Source organism: Suricata suricatta, chromosome X, assembly GCF_006229205.1.
Source record: "Suricata suricatta isolate VVHF042 chromosome X, meerkat_22Aug2017_6uvM2_HiC, whole genome shotgun sequence".
Classification (NCBI taxonomy): Eukaryota; Metazoa; Chordata; class Mammalia; order Carnivora; family Herpestidae; genus Suricata; species Suricata suricatta.
The window spans coordinates 50,371,460-50,388,648 of record NC_043717.1 but is presented as its reverse complement, the minus strand read 5'-3'; the positions used below and the strand labels follow the sequence as shown (position 1 = coordinate 50,388,648).

General features: G+C 44.4%; 1 protein-coding gene across 1 annotated transcript in view; it reads right to left on the bottom strand.

Moving 5' to 3' along the window:
• Positions 1-2,372: 2,372 nt before the first annotated feature.
• Positions 2,373-17,189, bottom strand: part of FAM155B (family with sequence similarity 155 member B) — a gene marked incomplete at its 5' end in the record, with an annotated part of 34,524 nt that continues 19,707 nt past the window's right edge. Inside the window, 2 exons of the mRNA XM_029929659.1 lie at positions 2,373-5,267; positions 5,673-5,844. Coding sequence (XP_029785519.1) covers positions 4,882-5,267; positions 5,673-5,844 — 558 coding nt within the window. The remainder of the gene's footprint in view (positions 5,268-5,672; positions 5,845-17,189) is intronic.

Genomic DNA, 17,189 nt, shown 5'->3' with positions numbered 1-17,189 from the left:
TATCAGCGCCATTTTTTTCCATCAGCATTCACTCACTTCATGTCTCTATGTGACATTTTGGTAATTCTCACAATATTTCAAACTTTTTCATTATTATTGTATTTGTTATGGTGATCTGTTGCTCAGTAATTACAGCTCCCTGAAAGCTCAGAAGATGCTTAGCAGGTTTTATTTTGTTTTTTATTTGTTTTCTTTTTGTTTTTTTTTTCTTTTAGCAATGAAGTATTTCTTCATTAAGGTATGTACATTTTTTTTAGACCTAATGCTACTGCACACTTAATAGACTACAGTGTGGTGCAAACATCATGTTTATACACACTGGGAAACCAAAAAATCCATTTGACTGGTTTTATTGTGCTGGTGTGGAACTGAAAAGCACAATATCTCTGAGGTATGCTTGTAGTTCCTTGGCAGGGCCATTGTGCCCTTGGCTCACTGTGGATTTGTAGCTCTCTCTAGTCCCTCATCTTTTTTTTTTTTCCTATGCCTAAGGCCAAGATAACCTGGCTCTCCTCATTGACATGTCAGAGAGAAAAACTCAAATGTTATAGTGAGCATATATATCATGGTTGCTGAACACATAGCGTCATGTTATTCTGTGGATCTATAATGTGCCATCCTTCACTGTTATATTCCCAAGCATTGAGCACAGTGCCTGACATATAGTAATTGCTCAATAGGTATGTTTTCAATGAATGACCACGTTGAATGGAGGCAGGATGTGATAAGTACCATGATTAAGGTGCAAAGTGTGCAAAGTCTTCTAGAAGTACAGATCATGTTCAGCTTGGCAGAGGGGCAATGTGGATATCTATCTTCATAGCAGAGGTGGCATTTGAGCTAGACTATGAAAACTAGGCAAGGCAGTGACAGGTAGAGATGGAGAAAGGGCAATCAAGGCAAATGAAACGGTGTGAGCAAAATGTAGGAGATAAGAAGGATGGAGTTCATTTAGTGAACTGCCAGCAGGGATGTGGGGCTGGGGACCTGAGTGTGGGATAGTCTATGGGGCAAGATCAGAGAGATGGGATTGGATCAGAATACAAAGATCCTTGAAAGTCCTGCTAAGAAGCTTACTCTTGTTTGGACAGGCACTGTGGAGCCATCTGATGGTTGGATCGCAGGAGTGATCTGTTTACTTTAGGTAGATTAGGTGTGGACTTTAAGGAAGCAGTTATTTTGCGAAATATTTATGGAGTGCCTCCTAAGTGCCTCAGCACACTGTGCTGGGGAGAGTGGATTGGAGTTGGAGTGACTGAACAAGAGATTAATTGGTAGGTCATTGCAGTGGTCCAGGCAAGGGCTACCACAGGCCTGAAGCGGCTGAGTGGGAGAGGGACAGAAAGGATGGAAGGAGCTGACACATGACAGAGGTAGAATTGGCAAAACTCAGTGACCATTGTAAGTGGAAGCAAAGGAAAGAGAAAGAATACTGCATTATGACAATAATAACGATCAATATTAATGTGATTCCTTCCATGCTGGCTGTTGTGCAAAGTGCTTTATATATACCACATAATTCTCACAGTAAACCTTTTGATAGATGAGGTTACCAAGGCTCAAAGAAGTCAAGGAAGTTGTACAAAGCCATACAAGTAGGAGACAGCAGTGCTTGACTTTGCACTCATACACTCTTGGCTCCAGGTACCATGCTCTAACCTCCATGCTATGCTGCTTTTGGGGGAGTCGGGGGACTACTTGTGTTTTCTTGGCAAAGAAATTCAGCAGCTGGGTGAAGATGCCAGATTCCCTCTGCACACATGCCCTTCCTTCCCCTGTTTAGGTGTAAAGGTGGTAGTGGTGAAGGGCTCTGTCTGCCACCCTCCTAGGGTGCCTTTCACTTCTGTGCTGGGTTCACGAGCCTAGTGAAGCAGCAGAGGAGAAATTAGCTTGGTAGACTTAACAACCAAAGGCTGGAACCAATGTGGAAAACTGGTAATCCCCAGGCCAGGTGGGGCCTGCAGATGTGTTTAGACCACACAGGGGTTTGTTTTCTTCAGACTTGAGCCAACATTTAGAAATTAGAGGGCTCTGTGTCAAAAACGAATGACATTGGGTATCATTGGGCCTACGCTCCCACAAGACAACCCTGGGCTTGAGCTGCCCCTCCCCCCAGCCCAGGGCAGACCATGCGCACCCTGCCCTTCTCACTGCTCACAACCCTGGAGTCCAACTCACTGATCTCTGCAGAAGTTTGAGTTTGTGATTCCTCACTTGAATGGCGTCTTTCATTTTTTTTTTTCTTTCTGAGACTTGAGCCAACAAGGAGCAGGGCACAGGGTCAGTGTTTTCTGGTCCCACCCCTTCCCCAAGCCGCAGACTTTTTTCTCTCACAGTGCTTGACTTCACAGAACAAAACCATAAAGGGAAGGTTATCATCAAGTCTTACCATTTATTTCTTTATGGGGTTAAACAAGAGCAGAGAGGTCTCTGCCCCACAATGCAACAAAACAGAAAGCAGTACACAGAGACTCTCACCGAAACACAGAGGCAGGGGAAGGGGAATAACTGAATCATAGCCAGGTGAGGGAGGTAGGGACGGGGAGACTACTAGGAATCCAGCTTGGAGACTCAGTCATAGGAACTAGTGCAAGAGAGTTCTACTCATGAAGCACAGTGTAGAAAATGGCATAAGAAAGCTGCCCAGCTCTGTTGCCTGTGATGGAGGGCAGGGGCAGCTGGAGGGGTGGTGGAAGATCTGGGTGGTGGGGTGGACAGGACAGTCAAATGATTCGAGGTGGAGTGAGGTGCCCCTTTCCCCTGCCACTGGGCAAGGCCCTGGGCTGGTCTGAGCCAGGGGTCTCCTGGGCACTTGGTGAGGGGGAAGAGAGGATGGGAGTCTCCAAGGGTCCGTTCTTTGGGGCCCTAAGGTCCCCCTTTACTTCCCAGTCCCTTTTCCCCTCCTGAGGATGCAGGAGTTAGAAGGCAGTACCTAGGGTCTCTTACATCTACAGAAGCATCTCTGGAAAGGAGCCAGCACCTCTTCCCCTTCCCAGCTGAAAAGAGCACTCTAGGGATGGGATATGTGGCTAGGCCTGAAGTGCTGAGGGCCAAACAGGGGAGTGTGTGGGTGGGGCATAGGGTTTGGAGGAGGGAAACAGGCTGTGAGAAATGAGAAAACCAGCAGGGAAGGACTCCTGGGTCTTGGGAAGCCTCTTTGGGACCCAGCAGAAGTCCTGAAATGATTCTCTCTCTAACTAGGAGGTCTCCCATCTCTCCCCTGCCAACCACTTGCAGCTGTCCTCTCCCCATCCCCTTCTTGGTTTCACCTAATGCAGCTCCAGGCCCACCTGTCCCCTTAACTCACTGACATTACAGCCTAGGACATAGGCCCTTCGGGTACTGAATGCCTCTTGGCCTGTTCCAGGAACACAGTTCTGGCACCCTTTCTTGTCTGCTCTTTTTGGCTTTAGATGTCCCTGGTGATGTGGCCTGTGACTGCTGGGAGATCAGCACAAGGCTAACATCCCCCAAGGGGCTCTTGATGCTTCTTTTCTTGTCTGGCCCTCTAGCCCGACTAAATAGCTCAAGTGTCTCAGCCAAGAGACAACAGCACATTATCTTTATTCAGTGGGTCCTCTGGCCTGTCTCTGGACTTTCTTCAGGAAAGGACAGGCAGAGGTGACTAGAGCAGGGGACCCTCTACAGGGTGAGGAAGAGTCTGGTTATTCCACAGTTGATATAGTAACCCATGGGGTGTGGGATGGGAAGGGATGAATACTCTTTGGTAGGCTGGGGATGGGGAAGGCTCATCTCTGGAAAGCCCTGGGGCAATGCCACCAGGTTTTCCTTCATGGAGGCCTGGGCTAGGACAAAATGAGTGTGTATGGGGACCCAGGCCAGGCCTGACCCACTTGGGCTTAAGTCCCTCCTCCCTATGGAGATCAGAAATGGAAACATCTTTGGCCTCAAGGCCAAGATCTCCAGGGCAAGAATGGCCCTTGGGAGTATGTGCACCTTCTATAAGATAATGGCCCTTCAGACAGTGGCAGTCTGATCAGGCACTCGCAGACTTCTGTTTCGAGGCCCAACAACTGAGTTCCTGTGTCCTTTCCCTACAGGACTCTTTATGCAACCTTTCTGATTTGGGGAGCTGTCCTCGAGCCTGCCTTAACACTGATTGTCCATCTTCCCAAAGCCAGGTTACTATAGACCTTTTAGCCATCTCTCTAATCCTTCTGCCCACATCTCACCTCTCATCTCCTCTCCTCTTTCTCTTCCTTCTCTCCACTCTCTCTCACCACTCACTCTGCATCCCATTACTACCCCTCATTACCTATGGTGGTGGGGCACAGTTTAACCGGGGCCCCAACCTTGCCACAACTGTGTGCACCTCATCTCCCAGCCTGGCACTTGCCTATGGCAGCCCCACATGGAGCAAGGTGTGCTGGAGTGGGAGGAGGGCCACTGCACCGTCTGCCATTGCCTGTAGGGGTATGGGCAGGAGGGAATTAAGGATCGTGGCAACAAAAGGAATGTGGAGGGGGGAAAGAACTTCTCCCCTCCATGCCCCCCAACATTCCCTGCAGGGCCAAGGCTGAGTAGCCTCCTTCCCTGGGGTCAGGATTCTCAGCAGGAGTGGGTACTTCTAGCCCCCACTCCCCCCTTTTGCTAAGCCCCATAGGTGGGGACCCGAGGTGGGGCACTTGCTGCTCCTGCCTTTTACTCCCAGATGAGTTTTGCAGCTCCCTGGGGCCCTCTGGCCGTTCTGTTGGAGCTGCTTTTGGGGTGGGGGTAGGCTGGGGGTGATATGTGGTCCCCCATTTCTCCCCGCCCCCCAGCTGGTCCTATACCTCCCATGGGAGGAGCCCCTCCCTCTCCCCCTTGGGGGGCTGGAGCTGCTATCAGTGTGTGGTGGAGGTCTGTCCTCCCTCCCTGATGTCACTCTTCCCTAGTCAGGCCCTCATCTAGGGCAGGCAGTGCCTCCAGCCCCAGTCCTCCACCACCCTGGCTACTGGAGAAGGACACCATGGTATGGAGGAGCATAAGAACAAGGACATACAGCCGGATCCTGCTCGGGCCGAGGCGGGAGCCCCCAGAGACCGGCAGCAGGGAGGGCTTGTGGCTGATGTGGCCTGGAGGGTCATGGCGGGGGTGGTAGTGATGGTACTGTTGGTGGTAGTGGTGGAAATAGGAGTGGTGGAATTGCTGGTGGTGGGTTTTGGGGGCCTCAGTCTCCTTGAACTTCTTCTTCTCCGACTCACAGGAGACCCACTGCACGTCACAGCACTTGGTTTCCGGCTGCTTTGGCGAAGTATCCAGCAACCCTGCCAATGGATAAGGAAGGTGTGTGGTGGGATGCTAAAGGGACAGATGGCTTTCCTAGAGAGGGGATTTTCAAAGCTGGGACTGCTCTGGTAGACATGCCCAAGACTCCTTTCCCCTGCCCCTAAGTGCCTGCCATTATTTGGACACTTCTCTCCCAGGGTCCTGAGACAGTTTCTCTGGGATGACTCTGGCTGGGACATGTTGTAGAGAGAGATGGCCCCTGTCCTCTTTGCTCCTATTTCACTTGGCCCTATCCCAACCTAGGGACCTCGCTGTCAAGTCTTCAAGGCACTAACTAACCTTCTAATCAGACTTCCTGTTGTCCTCCCTGCTCCCACACCCCCAAGCTGGTGCCTGCCCTGGGCCCCTGGCCTTCTCCCTCCTTCCCAGTTTTCTGCCTTTACCTGTACAGATAAAGCCAGGAAGCCCTCCGTACACCATTTCCTCATTGTCAGGGAGTATAAAGGGGCACCGCGTCTGCACCTCCAGGCAGTACTGCTTGCAGGGCACCCAGCGCTGGCATTCCTGCTGGGTCACGCTGAAGTATTCTGAGCACAGCCAGGCCTTGTAGACAGCCTGTGGGGAGAGGAAAGAGTGTCAGCCCATCCACCAGTCCCTTCCTACCTCAAAGGAAAGGGATGAAGGAGAGGTGTACTTGCCCACCCACCCTTTCCCAGGATCCAGAGGTTGGAGAAGAAAGATTTGGGTCAAGACCACTACATGTTACCCTAAAATCTCTCATCTCATAACCCAAACTTCCAAGTCCCCTAATCTGCAGTTCTCCAAGACTTAGAATTTTTTCATTGGTAAAATCACAAAACTATTCCTGTGTCAGAGCTGGAAAGGGCCTCACCAATCATCCCATCCAACCCTACTCTTGTAGTAGAGCCAAGGAGGTATCCTGACTTGTCTGAAGTCGCTGACAATGAGGTAAATTTTTGTTCTTGTTTAATTCAGCAAACAGTCCTCCAGCTGCTGGTGTTAAGTTTCAAAATTCAAGAAAGAGATGTATAGAATAATCCTTGGGCTACCTCATTAGGGTGTTATGTGGATCAAATAATATGACACATATGAAAATGTTTTGTAAACTCTGAAGTGCGATACAAATGTGAGGGGTTATTTTTAATAAAAACAGGAATCTGCCTTACCAAACACCACATGTGTTTTCAAGCCCTACTTAATCCGTGCTCTGTCCTGTTGGCTTCAGCCCTGGTGTGGAGCAGATGCCACCTTTCATTTGGAAACCTTGCTTTGCAGTTTCGCTCCACAGTATACTTCCTGTTCCTCATCTAGCCCACTCCTACCAGCCACTGGGTCCTAGCTAAGAAAGGTTGCCTGTTCTATACTCTTTGACTATCATTAAGCCCATAGTTTTTCAACAGCGACACTACTGACACTTTGGGCTGGATAATTCTAAAATTTTTTGTAATTAATTAATTGATGAATTAAATTGAAGCATAGTTGACATACCATGTTTCATTAGTTTCAGGTGTACAACATAGTGACTCAACAACTCTATGCTATATCACCACAACTGTAGTCCCCATCCGTCACCATACGACACTATTATAATGCCATTGACTTTACTCCCTGTGCTTGCCTTTCATTCCTGTGACTTATTCATTCCATAACTGGAAGCCTGTATCTCCCACTCCCGTTTACTCATTTTGCCTTTCTCTTCCTCCCCTCCCCTTTGGCAACCATCAGTCTGTTCTTTGTATTTCTAAGTCTGTTTCTGTTTTTTATTTGTTAACTCATTTGTTGTTTTTTGTATATTCTACATATAAGTGAAAGTGAATATGGTATTTGTCTGTCTCACTCTGATTTCACTTAGCATAATACACTCTAGGTCCATCCATGTTGTCTCAAATGGCACAATCTCATTCTTTTAATATTTATTCATTTTTGAGAGAGAGAGCGAGAGTGAGTGAGCAGGGGAGGGACAGAGAGAGAGAAAGAGACAGAATCTGAAGTAGGCTCCAAGCTCTGAGCTGTCAGCACAGAGCCCTTTGCAGGACTTGAATCCATGAGATCATGACTTGAGCCGAAGCTGGATGCTTAACCAACTGAGCCACCCAGGAGCCCCTGACGAGTTTTCTTTCTATTCTTTTATATTCCATTACACACACACACACACACACACACACACACACACACACACACACCCCTATCTTCTTTATCCATTTATCTATCGATAGACACTTGAGTTGCTTCCATATCTTGGCTATTGTAAACAGTGCTACAATAAACATACAGGTGCATATACCTTTTCAAATTCATGTTTTCATTTCCTTTGGGCAAACACCTATGGATTGGATACTTTTTTGAGGGGGGCTATCCTGTACATTATTGGATATTGAGCAGCATTCCTTGACTCTAGTTGCCGGTTAATTCCCCCACTTTAGTGACAACCAAAAAATATATCTGGCCATTGTCAAATGTCCCCTGGGGGTGTCATGCAAAATCATCTCCCATTGAGAACCACTGATACAGCTTTTTGCTATTGGAAGTGTGGACCTGGACCAGCAGCATCACCATCACCTAGGAGCTTGTGAGAAGTACAGAATCCCAGACCCTGCCCCAAACCCGTCACCTCAGCACTTGCATTTTAACAGGATGCCCAGGCAGCTCCCATGGATGGGGTTACCCTGCCCATATCCTCCTCTATCTTCAGGGGCACCTTCTCATGGTTGCTTCTCATAGCAACGGTTGTTAGATTTCAAATGAATCTCCTGGGGCACTTGTTAAATATGCAGATAACTCCCTCCAATTCAGCTTTAAGAGGGCTGAGGTGGGCTGAGGACTCTGCATTTAGAGTAAAGGTCCTGATCATTCTGCTGCTGGAAGCCTCTCAATCATACTATGAGCAACATGGTCATAGGTTCTTACACTGGCTTTAAACATTTACAGGGAAATACAAATAACTTTGCCGTTGACATGAACTTTCACAATGTGTTCCTGCAACAGCCTTTTCCAAAGCAGGTGGTAGTGATGGGTGGTGATGGTGGGTGGTAGTGGGTTATAGTGGCAAATTGACTCCCTGAGGAACAAAGTGTTGTTTCATACTTTGATGGCATCTCACATTTAACATGTTTAAGTCTTAAAATGAAGTTCTTCAATGTTTTTTTTTTAAATCCTCACTCCCAAGTTTTGACCATTTCAAATAAGTGCCATGGCCATCTACCCAGATATTCAAGCCAGAAAATTAGGTGTCAGCCTTTATTGCTCTCTTTCCCTGAATCCCCACGTACAGCCCATCAGCAAGACATGCCCATCCTTACTCCATGTCCACAACTTCATGCAGGCCACTATCATAGGTCACCTTTTCAACAGTCTTCTATCTGGCCTCTCCACCTCTACTCTTCATTTTTGCAGTCCACTATTCACATAGGAGTAAGAGTGATCTCAGAATGCCACCAGATCATATTGCTTCCTTGTTTCAAACCCTTCAGTACATTTAGAATAAAATCCAAACTTTTTTATACTTTATTGTCAAGTTGGTTTTCATATAACATCCAGTGCTCTTCTCCACAAGTGCCCTCCTCCATGACTGTCACTCTCCTTCCCTTTTCCCCCTCTCCCTTCAGCCCTCAGTTTGTTTTCAGTATTCAAGGGTCTCTCATGATTTGCCTCCCTCCTTCACCCTGACTCTTTCTCCCCCCGTCCCCTACCCATGGTCCTCTGTTAATAGTTTCTCCTGTTGGACTTATGAGTAAAAATATATGGTCTCTGTCCTTCTCTGCCTGATTTATTTCGCTTAGCATGACACCCTCGAGTTTGATGCATGTTGCCACAAATGGTCAGATTTCATTCTTTCTCATTGCCGTGTAGTATTCCTTCCTATATATAAACCACATATTCCTGATCCATTCACCAGTTGATGGACATTTAGGCTCTTTCCATGATTTGGCTATTGTTGACAGTGCTGCTATGAACATTGGGGTACATGTGCACCAGGACTTCTGTATCCCTTGGGTAAATCCCTAGCAGTGCTATTGCTAGGTCCTAGCAAAGTTCTATTGATAGTTTTTTGAGGAACCTCCACACTTTTCCAGAGTGGCTGTACGAGTTTTCATTTCCACCAACAGTGTAGGAGGGTGCCTGTTTCTCCACCTCCTCGTCAGCATCTATAGTCTCTTGATTTGTTCATTTTAGCCACTCTGATCAGGGTGAGGTGGTATCTCAGTGTGGTTTTGATTTGTATTTTCCTGATGATGAGTGATGCTGAGCATCATTTCATATGTCTGTTGGCCATCTGGATGTCCTCTTTGGAGAAGTGTCTGTTCAAGACTTCTGCCCATTTCTTCACTGGATTATTCATTTTTCGGTTATGGAGTTTGGTGAGTTCCTTGTAGATTTTGGATACTAGCCTTTTATCTGATAGGTCATTTGCCACTATCTTTTCCCATTCCATTGGTTGCCTATTAGTTTCTTTTTTATTGTTTCCTTTGCAGTGCAGAAGCTTTTTAACTTGACGAGGTTCCAATAGTTCATTTTTCCTCTTGATTCCTTTGCCTTTGAGGATGTGTTGAGTAGGAAATTGCTGCGGAAGAGGTCAAGGAGGTTGTTTCCTACTTTCCCCTCAAGGGTTTTGATGGTTTCCCGTCTGACATTCAGGTCCTTCAGCCATTTTGAGTTTATTTTTGTGTATGGTGTAAGAAAGTAGTCTAGTTTCATTCTTCTGCATGTTGTGGTACAGTTCTCCCAGAAGCACATGTTAAAGAGGTTGTCTTTTTGACATTGGATACTGTTTCTTACTTTGTCAAAGATGAATTGGCTGTACATTTGTGGGTCCAATTCTGGCTTCTCTATTCTATTCCATTGGTCTATGTGTCTGTTTTTGTGCCAATACCATACTGTCTTGATGATGACAGCTTTGTAGTAGAGGCTAAAGTCTGGGATAGTGATGCCTCCCGTTTTGGCTTTCTTCTTCAATATTACCTTGGCTAGTCAGGGTCTTTTGTGGTTCCATATGAATTTGAGGATAGTTTGTTCTAGTTTGGAGAAGAATATTGGTGCAATTTTGATGGGGATGGCATTGAATGTGTAGATTGCTTTGGGTAGTAATGACATTTTCACAATGTTTATTCTTCCAATCCATGAGCAGGGAATGTTTTTCCATTTCTTGGTGTCTTCTTCAATCTCATTCATAAGTTTCCTATAGTTTTCATCATATAGGTCTTTTACATCCTTGGTTAGGTTTACTCCTAGGTATTTGATAGTTTTTCATGCAATCGTGAATGGGATCAGTTTCTTGATTTCTCTTTCGGCTGCTTCACTTTTGGTGTATAGGAACGCAACTGATTTCTGTACATTGGTTTTGTACCCTGCAACTTTACAGAATTCATTGATCAGTTCTAGAAGGCTTCTGGTGGAGTCGATTGGGTTTTCCATGTAGAGTATCATGTCATTTGAGAAAAGTGAAAGTTTGACTTCTCTGCCAATTCTGATGCCCTTTATTTCCTTTTGTTGTCTTATTGCTGATGCTAGGACTTCCAGCACTATGTTAAACAACAGTGGTGAGAGTGGACATCCTTGTCCTATACTGGATCTCAGGGGGAATGCTCTCATTTTTTTTTCCCATTGAGGATGATATTAGTTGTGGGCTTTTCCTGAATCGCTTTTATGATGTTTAAGTAAGTTCCTTCTATTCCAACTTTCTCGAGGGTTTTTATTAAGAAGGATGCTGTATTTTGTCAAATGCTTTTTCTGCATCTATCAATAGGATCACATGGTTTTTATCTTTTCTTTTGTTAACGTGATGTATCACATTGATGGGTTTGCGAATATTGAACGAGCCTTGTAACCCAGGAATAAATCCCACTTGATCATGATGGATAATTTTTTTATGTGCTGTTGAATTTGATTTGCTAGTATCTTGAGGAGCATTTTTGCATCTGTGTTCATAAAGGATGTTGGCCTGTAGTTCTCTTTTTTGGTTGGGTGTCTGTCCGGTTTGGGAATCAAAGTGATGCTGGCTTTGTAGAAAGAGTCTGAGGTTTTCCTTCTATTTCTATTTTTTGGAATAGCTTGAGAAGAATGGGTATCAACTCTGCTTTAAATGTCTGGTAGAATTCCCCAGGGAAGCCATCTGGGCCCGGGCTCTTATTCATTGGGAGATTTTTGATAACCGATTTGATTTCTTCACAGGTTATGGGTCTGTTCAGATTTTCTATCTCCTCCCATTTGAATTTTGGTAGTGCATGTGTCTTTAGGAATTTGTCCATTTCTTCTAGAGAGTCCAGTTTCTTGGCATATAGATTTTCATAGTATTCCCGGATGATTGCTTGTATTTCTGAGGGAAATTCATTAATGATTTTGTCTATTTGGGTGTTCTCTCTTTTCTTTTTGAGGAGCCTGGCTTGAAGTTTACCAATTTATGTTTATCTTTTCAAAAAACCAACTCTTGGTTTCATTGATCTGTTCAACTGGTTTTCTTTTTTTTTTTTTTTTGGATTCTATATTGTTTATTTCTGCCCTAATCTTTATTATTTCTCTTCTGCTGCTGGGTTTGGGGTGCTCTTGCTGCTACCCTTCTATTTCCTTTAGGTGCTCTGTTAGATTTTGAATTTGCACTTTTTCTAGTTTCTCGAAGTAGGCCTGGATTGCAATATACTTTCCCCTTACAACTGCCTTTGCTACATCCCAGAGAGTTTGGATTGTTGTATTTCGTTTTCATTTGTTTCCATATATTTTAAAATTTCTTCTCTAATAGCCTGATTGACCCAACCATTCTTTAGTAGGGTGTTTTTTAACCTCCATGTTTTTGGACTTCTTTCAGACTTTTTCTTATGGTTGGTATCAAGTTACATACCATTGTGATCTGAAAGTGTGCATATGATCTCATATCATTTATATTTATGGAGGGCTGCTTTATGAGCCAGTATGTGATCTCTCTTGGAGAATGTGCCATACACACTTGAGAGGAAAGTGAATTCCCTAGCCTCGGGATATAGAGTTCTAAATATATCTGTCAATTTCATCTGTTCCAATGTGTTGTTCATGTTATTGTTTCTTTAGTAATTTTCTGTCTAGTTGATTTATTCATTGCCATGAGTGGACTATCCCCTGTAATTAGCACATTCTTATCAATAAGATTGTTTCTGTTTGTGGTTAATTGTTTTATGTATTTGGGTGCACCCAAATTCAGCACAAGATGTTTTTTCTTAATAGTTTATTGTCAAATTGGTTTCCATACAACACCCAGTGCTCTTCCCCACAAGTGCCCTCCTCCATCACCACCACCTCTTTTTCCCCTCCCCCTTCTCCTTCAACCCTCAGTTCATTTTCAGCATTCAATAGTCTCTCAAGTTTTGTGTCCCTCTCTGTCCCCAGCTCTCTTTCCCTCTTCCCCTCCCCCTGGTCCCCCATTAGGTTTCTCCTGTTTTCCTGTTAGACCTGTGAGTGCAAACATATGGTATATGTCCTTCTCTGCCTGACTTATTTCGCTTAGCATGACGCACTCAAAATCCATCCACCTTCCTACAAATGGCCAGATTTCATTCTTTCTCATTGCCATGTAATACTCCATTGTATATATATATACCACATTTTCTTGATCCATTCATCAGGTGATGGACATTTAGGCTCTTTACATGTTTTGGCTGTTGTTGACAGTGCTACTATGAACATTGGGGTACATGTGCTCCTATGCATCAGCACTCCTGTATCCCTTGGGTATCCCTAGCAGTGCTGTTGCTGGGTCATAAGCGAGTTCTATGGATAGTTTTTTGGGGAACCTCCACACTGTTTTTCAGAGTGGCTGCACCAGTTTACATTCCCACCAACAGTGTAGGAGGGTGCCTGACTCTCCACACCCTCTCCAGCATCTATAGTCTCTTGATTTGTTCATTTTAGCCACTCTGAGTGATGTGAGGTGGTATCTTAGTGTGGTTTTGATTTGTGTTTCCCTGATGATGAGTGATGTTGAGCATCGTTTCAGCACATAGATGTTTATTATTGTTAGCTTTTACTCATGGAGACACTCTGTAATTATTCTATAGTGTCCTTCTTCATCTTTTGTTACTGCCTTTACTTTAAAGTCCAGTTTGTCTGATATAAGTACGGCTACTCTGGCTTTCTTTTGCCTTCTAGTCACATGATACATATTTCTCCATCCACTTACTTTCAATCTGAAGGTGTCGTCAAGTCAAAAATGAGTCTCTTGTAGATAGCAAATAGATGGATTTTGTTTTTTCATTCATTCTGCTCACCTATGTCATTTGATTGGAGCATTCAGTCCATTTACATTCAGTGTTGTTATTGAAAAATATGGGTTTAGATTCATTGTGTTCTCTGTAGGGTTCATGCTTGTAGTGATGCCTCTGGTACCTTATATTCCTTGCTACATTTCCCTCATAGAGTCCGTCTTAAGAATTCTTGTAGGGCTGATTTGGTAGTCATGAATTCTCTCAATTTGTGTTTATTTGGGAAAACCTTTATCTTTCCTTCTATTTTGAATGACAGGCTCGCTGGATGAAGGATTCTTGGCTGCATATTTTTTCTGTTCATCACATTGAAGATTTCCTGCCATTCCTTCCTGGCCTGCCAAGTTTCATTAGATAGGTCTGTAACCACTCTGATATGTTACCCATTGTATGGTAGGGCCATTTTATTCCTAGCTGCTTTCAGAATTCTCCCTTTATCCTTATATTTTGCCAGTTTTACTATAATATGTTGTGCTGAAGGTCGATTCAAGTTACATCTGAGATGAGTTCAATGTGCCTCTTGGAAATGAATATCTGTTTCCTTCCCCAGTTAGGGGACATTGTCAGATATAATTTGATCAAGCACCCCTTCAGTACCTTTTACTCTTTCTTCTTCTTCAGGAATTCCTGTGATCAGGACATTGTTCTGTTTGATTGTATCACTCAGTTTTTGAATTCTCCTTTCATGCTCCTGGATCCATTTATCTTTTTCTCGGCTTCCTCTTTTTCTATAACTGTGTCTCCTAATTCCTCTATTCTCCTCTCTGCCTCTTCAATCTGTGCAGCGGCAGCCTCCATTTTATTATGCACTTAATTTATAGCATTTTTAAATTCATCACAGCTATTTTTAAGGTCCCTAGTCTCTGCATGACTAGCTTCTCTGATGACTTCCATGCTTTTTCAATTTTATGACAATTGTTCTAAATTCTTGCTCTGTTATATTGCTTCTATATGTTTTGAACAATTCTGTGGCTGTGATTTCTTGGAATTTCTTTAGAGGAGAGTTTTTCCATTTCATCATTTTGGCTAGCTTTCTGACTCTTGTCAGTTTTAAAAGCTCATTATGCACTCTGCACCTGTGAGTATTGCTCTATTAATGGAGGCTCATTGACTGTCCAGGGCTTGTCCATTCACAAAGTGTTCTTTTAATGGTATCTCTTGGTTTCTCTTATTGTGCCTTTGGTTATTTTATTTCCCTACTCAGTGATATTTGGAACTCTCCATCATGTGTACCTTGGCTTGTTTCTTGGGTAGCCCTGAAAATGAAAACAGACAGACCAACAAACAGGGAAGAGAAGCACGCAAATGCACAGACAAATCAAACAAATAAGCAAAGCAAAAGGGGAAAGAAAAGAAAAAAACGGGGGGGGGGAGAGAGGGTCAGAAACAACAAAAGACAAAGCTCAGTCTAAAAGCATAAAACCAGTGGAAGAGAGAGATAAGAATGAGATAAGCGAAAATATATCTGAAAGCATGAATTGATCTAATCTCTGCAATGCATCAATGTTGGTCTTTCCCTGGCTGGAGGAGGGGGATGGGGAGAAAAAGGAAAAGAAAGGCAGCTCTCCAGCGTGGAAAGGGCGTGGTTTGGTGTAGGTAGGTCTTTCCTCCACTGCAGGTCCCGTAGGCTGCTCCTCGAGGCCCCGCCTTGGTGGTTGTGGGGAGAAGAATGGCAGCGTCCCAATCCCTTCTGGAACCAAGCATTGCAACCCACTCTTTTGGGTCCAATCTCCCTGTACCGCAGGTGGGCCAAGTTGTATTTTCTAAGCCCTGCCTCATTTACAAATCCTAGTCCATGCACTTTAATTATACTGCCTGAGATTAGATGTACTCCCACAGGCGGGTGGCCTCTTAGCAGGTAATCGAGTGAGGGGATAGGGGAGCTGTTTCTCCTGGCACTGCCTGGGATTGGAGAGCTGAGCTCAAGGAAAATGCACCAGCTAAAGGGGATGGATTTCTCTACCCATGTCCTTTGGTTACAGATGGGATGATAGGATCCCTATCCATCCCAGCCGAAGCTTTTCTCTTCTCTAGAGACAGCTCTATGAGTGTTTTCAGCCTCTCTTTCTCTTCCCCTCATCTCTCCACGGCTCTGAGTGCTCTCTGATGCTCTGCATGGAGGGGGGCTGCCTCGCCTCCAAACCTCTCTATCCTGGCCCATTTTTATCTTCCCCAGTTTGCACTCACTCATGCACCTGAACCTATCTAATGACACTTGAATTTGCCTCCTTTTGAGGATTTCATGGAAATATGAGAGGCTGTCTTCTTTGTGGACTCTGTGTCTTTTCCTCCCACTCTTGTAGATCAGAGTATTGTGGCTTCAGTCCTTATTAGTTTGATAGATGCCGGCGGGTGAAAATTACAGAGCTCCCTACTTCTCCACCATCTTGCCCCCTACATAAATTCCAAACTTTTGACCACAGACTTCAAGCCCCTATATAACTTGGCTCCTATCTGGTTCTTCAACCTCATTTTCCATCTCTCCCTTCAAGCTCATCATGCTCCACATGCATAGGTTTTCTTTCTTTTCCTTGAACATGCCCTACTTCTTTCCACCTCGGAGTCTTAGCTGACACTATTTTCTTGGCCTGGAATGCTCTTCCTCCCACTCTTGGTGTGGCTAGGTCCTTCTCATCTTTCAGGCCTCAGTTCAAATGCCACTCATCAGAGAGGGTCTCCCTAACCCCTCTGGCTAGAGGATGCCTTCTCATTATTCCCTTTTTTTCTTAACTGTTTCTTCACCACAAGTACAATTTTGTCTGCATCCTTATTTTGTTTTTCTTGGTCAACCTCACTAAAATGTGTGATGCATAAGAGCATACATGGGTTTGTCTTATTGACCATTGTGTGCTTATTGACCATGTGTCCTCAGCATAATATACATAAAAGGTCTGTTTATTGAGTGAACAGGACAAATTAATGAAGATATGTCCCTACTCACAGAGAAATTCCAGTTTCATAGATGGATGCATTTAACTTGAATCTATACCATATGATCTAAATTGTAGGAGAGGTAAACCCCTGGCCATTGGAGGGAATCAAATAGAAAAGCTGGAAAAGAAATCAGTGAGAAGATAATAGTTGACTTAGAACTCAAAGTAGGATTTTAGATGGCATGGGTAGAGGTGAGACAAAAGGGCATTTCAGGCTGAGGTAACAGCTTAAAGTGGAAGTATGGAGGTCAGTAAATGCATGATATGCTAAAAGAACAGAGTTTTGTATGAAAGCAGTGAGAAGTGGGCCAGCCTCCTGTGGAGGGACAGTTATTTCCATGTTTTCATTGTTATAAACAATGTTTTGGTGAATATCTTTGTACACATATCTCTTGCACACCTATGTTAAATTTTATTTATATAAACTCCTATAAGTGAAATTATTGGGATGAAGTGTATGTGCTAAGGAATGAGAAGGGAATGAAATAAAGGTGTAAAACATCAAGTGCCGGTAAGAGGCAGGGTAAGAAAGAAGTGGAGGGGCTAAGGGATGAAAGAGAGTGGCAGTGGGGTAAGGGGGTACAAGGCAGGCGTGTCTAAGAAAGGGAGGGCGAGAAAGAGTAGGGAGCTGGAGAGTAAGAAATGGTGGTGATGGGGGTGTGCCTGGGGAGAAAGAGCAGAGGAATAAGAGATGGAGGGTAAGAGAGCTAAAGAGATGCAGTGAGGGTGAGAGAAGATGAAACATAAGAGCAGGGGGGTAAAAGGCGGGGATATAAGATGG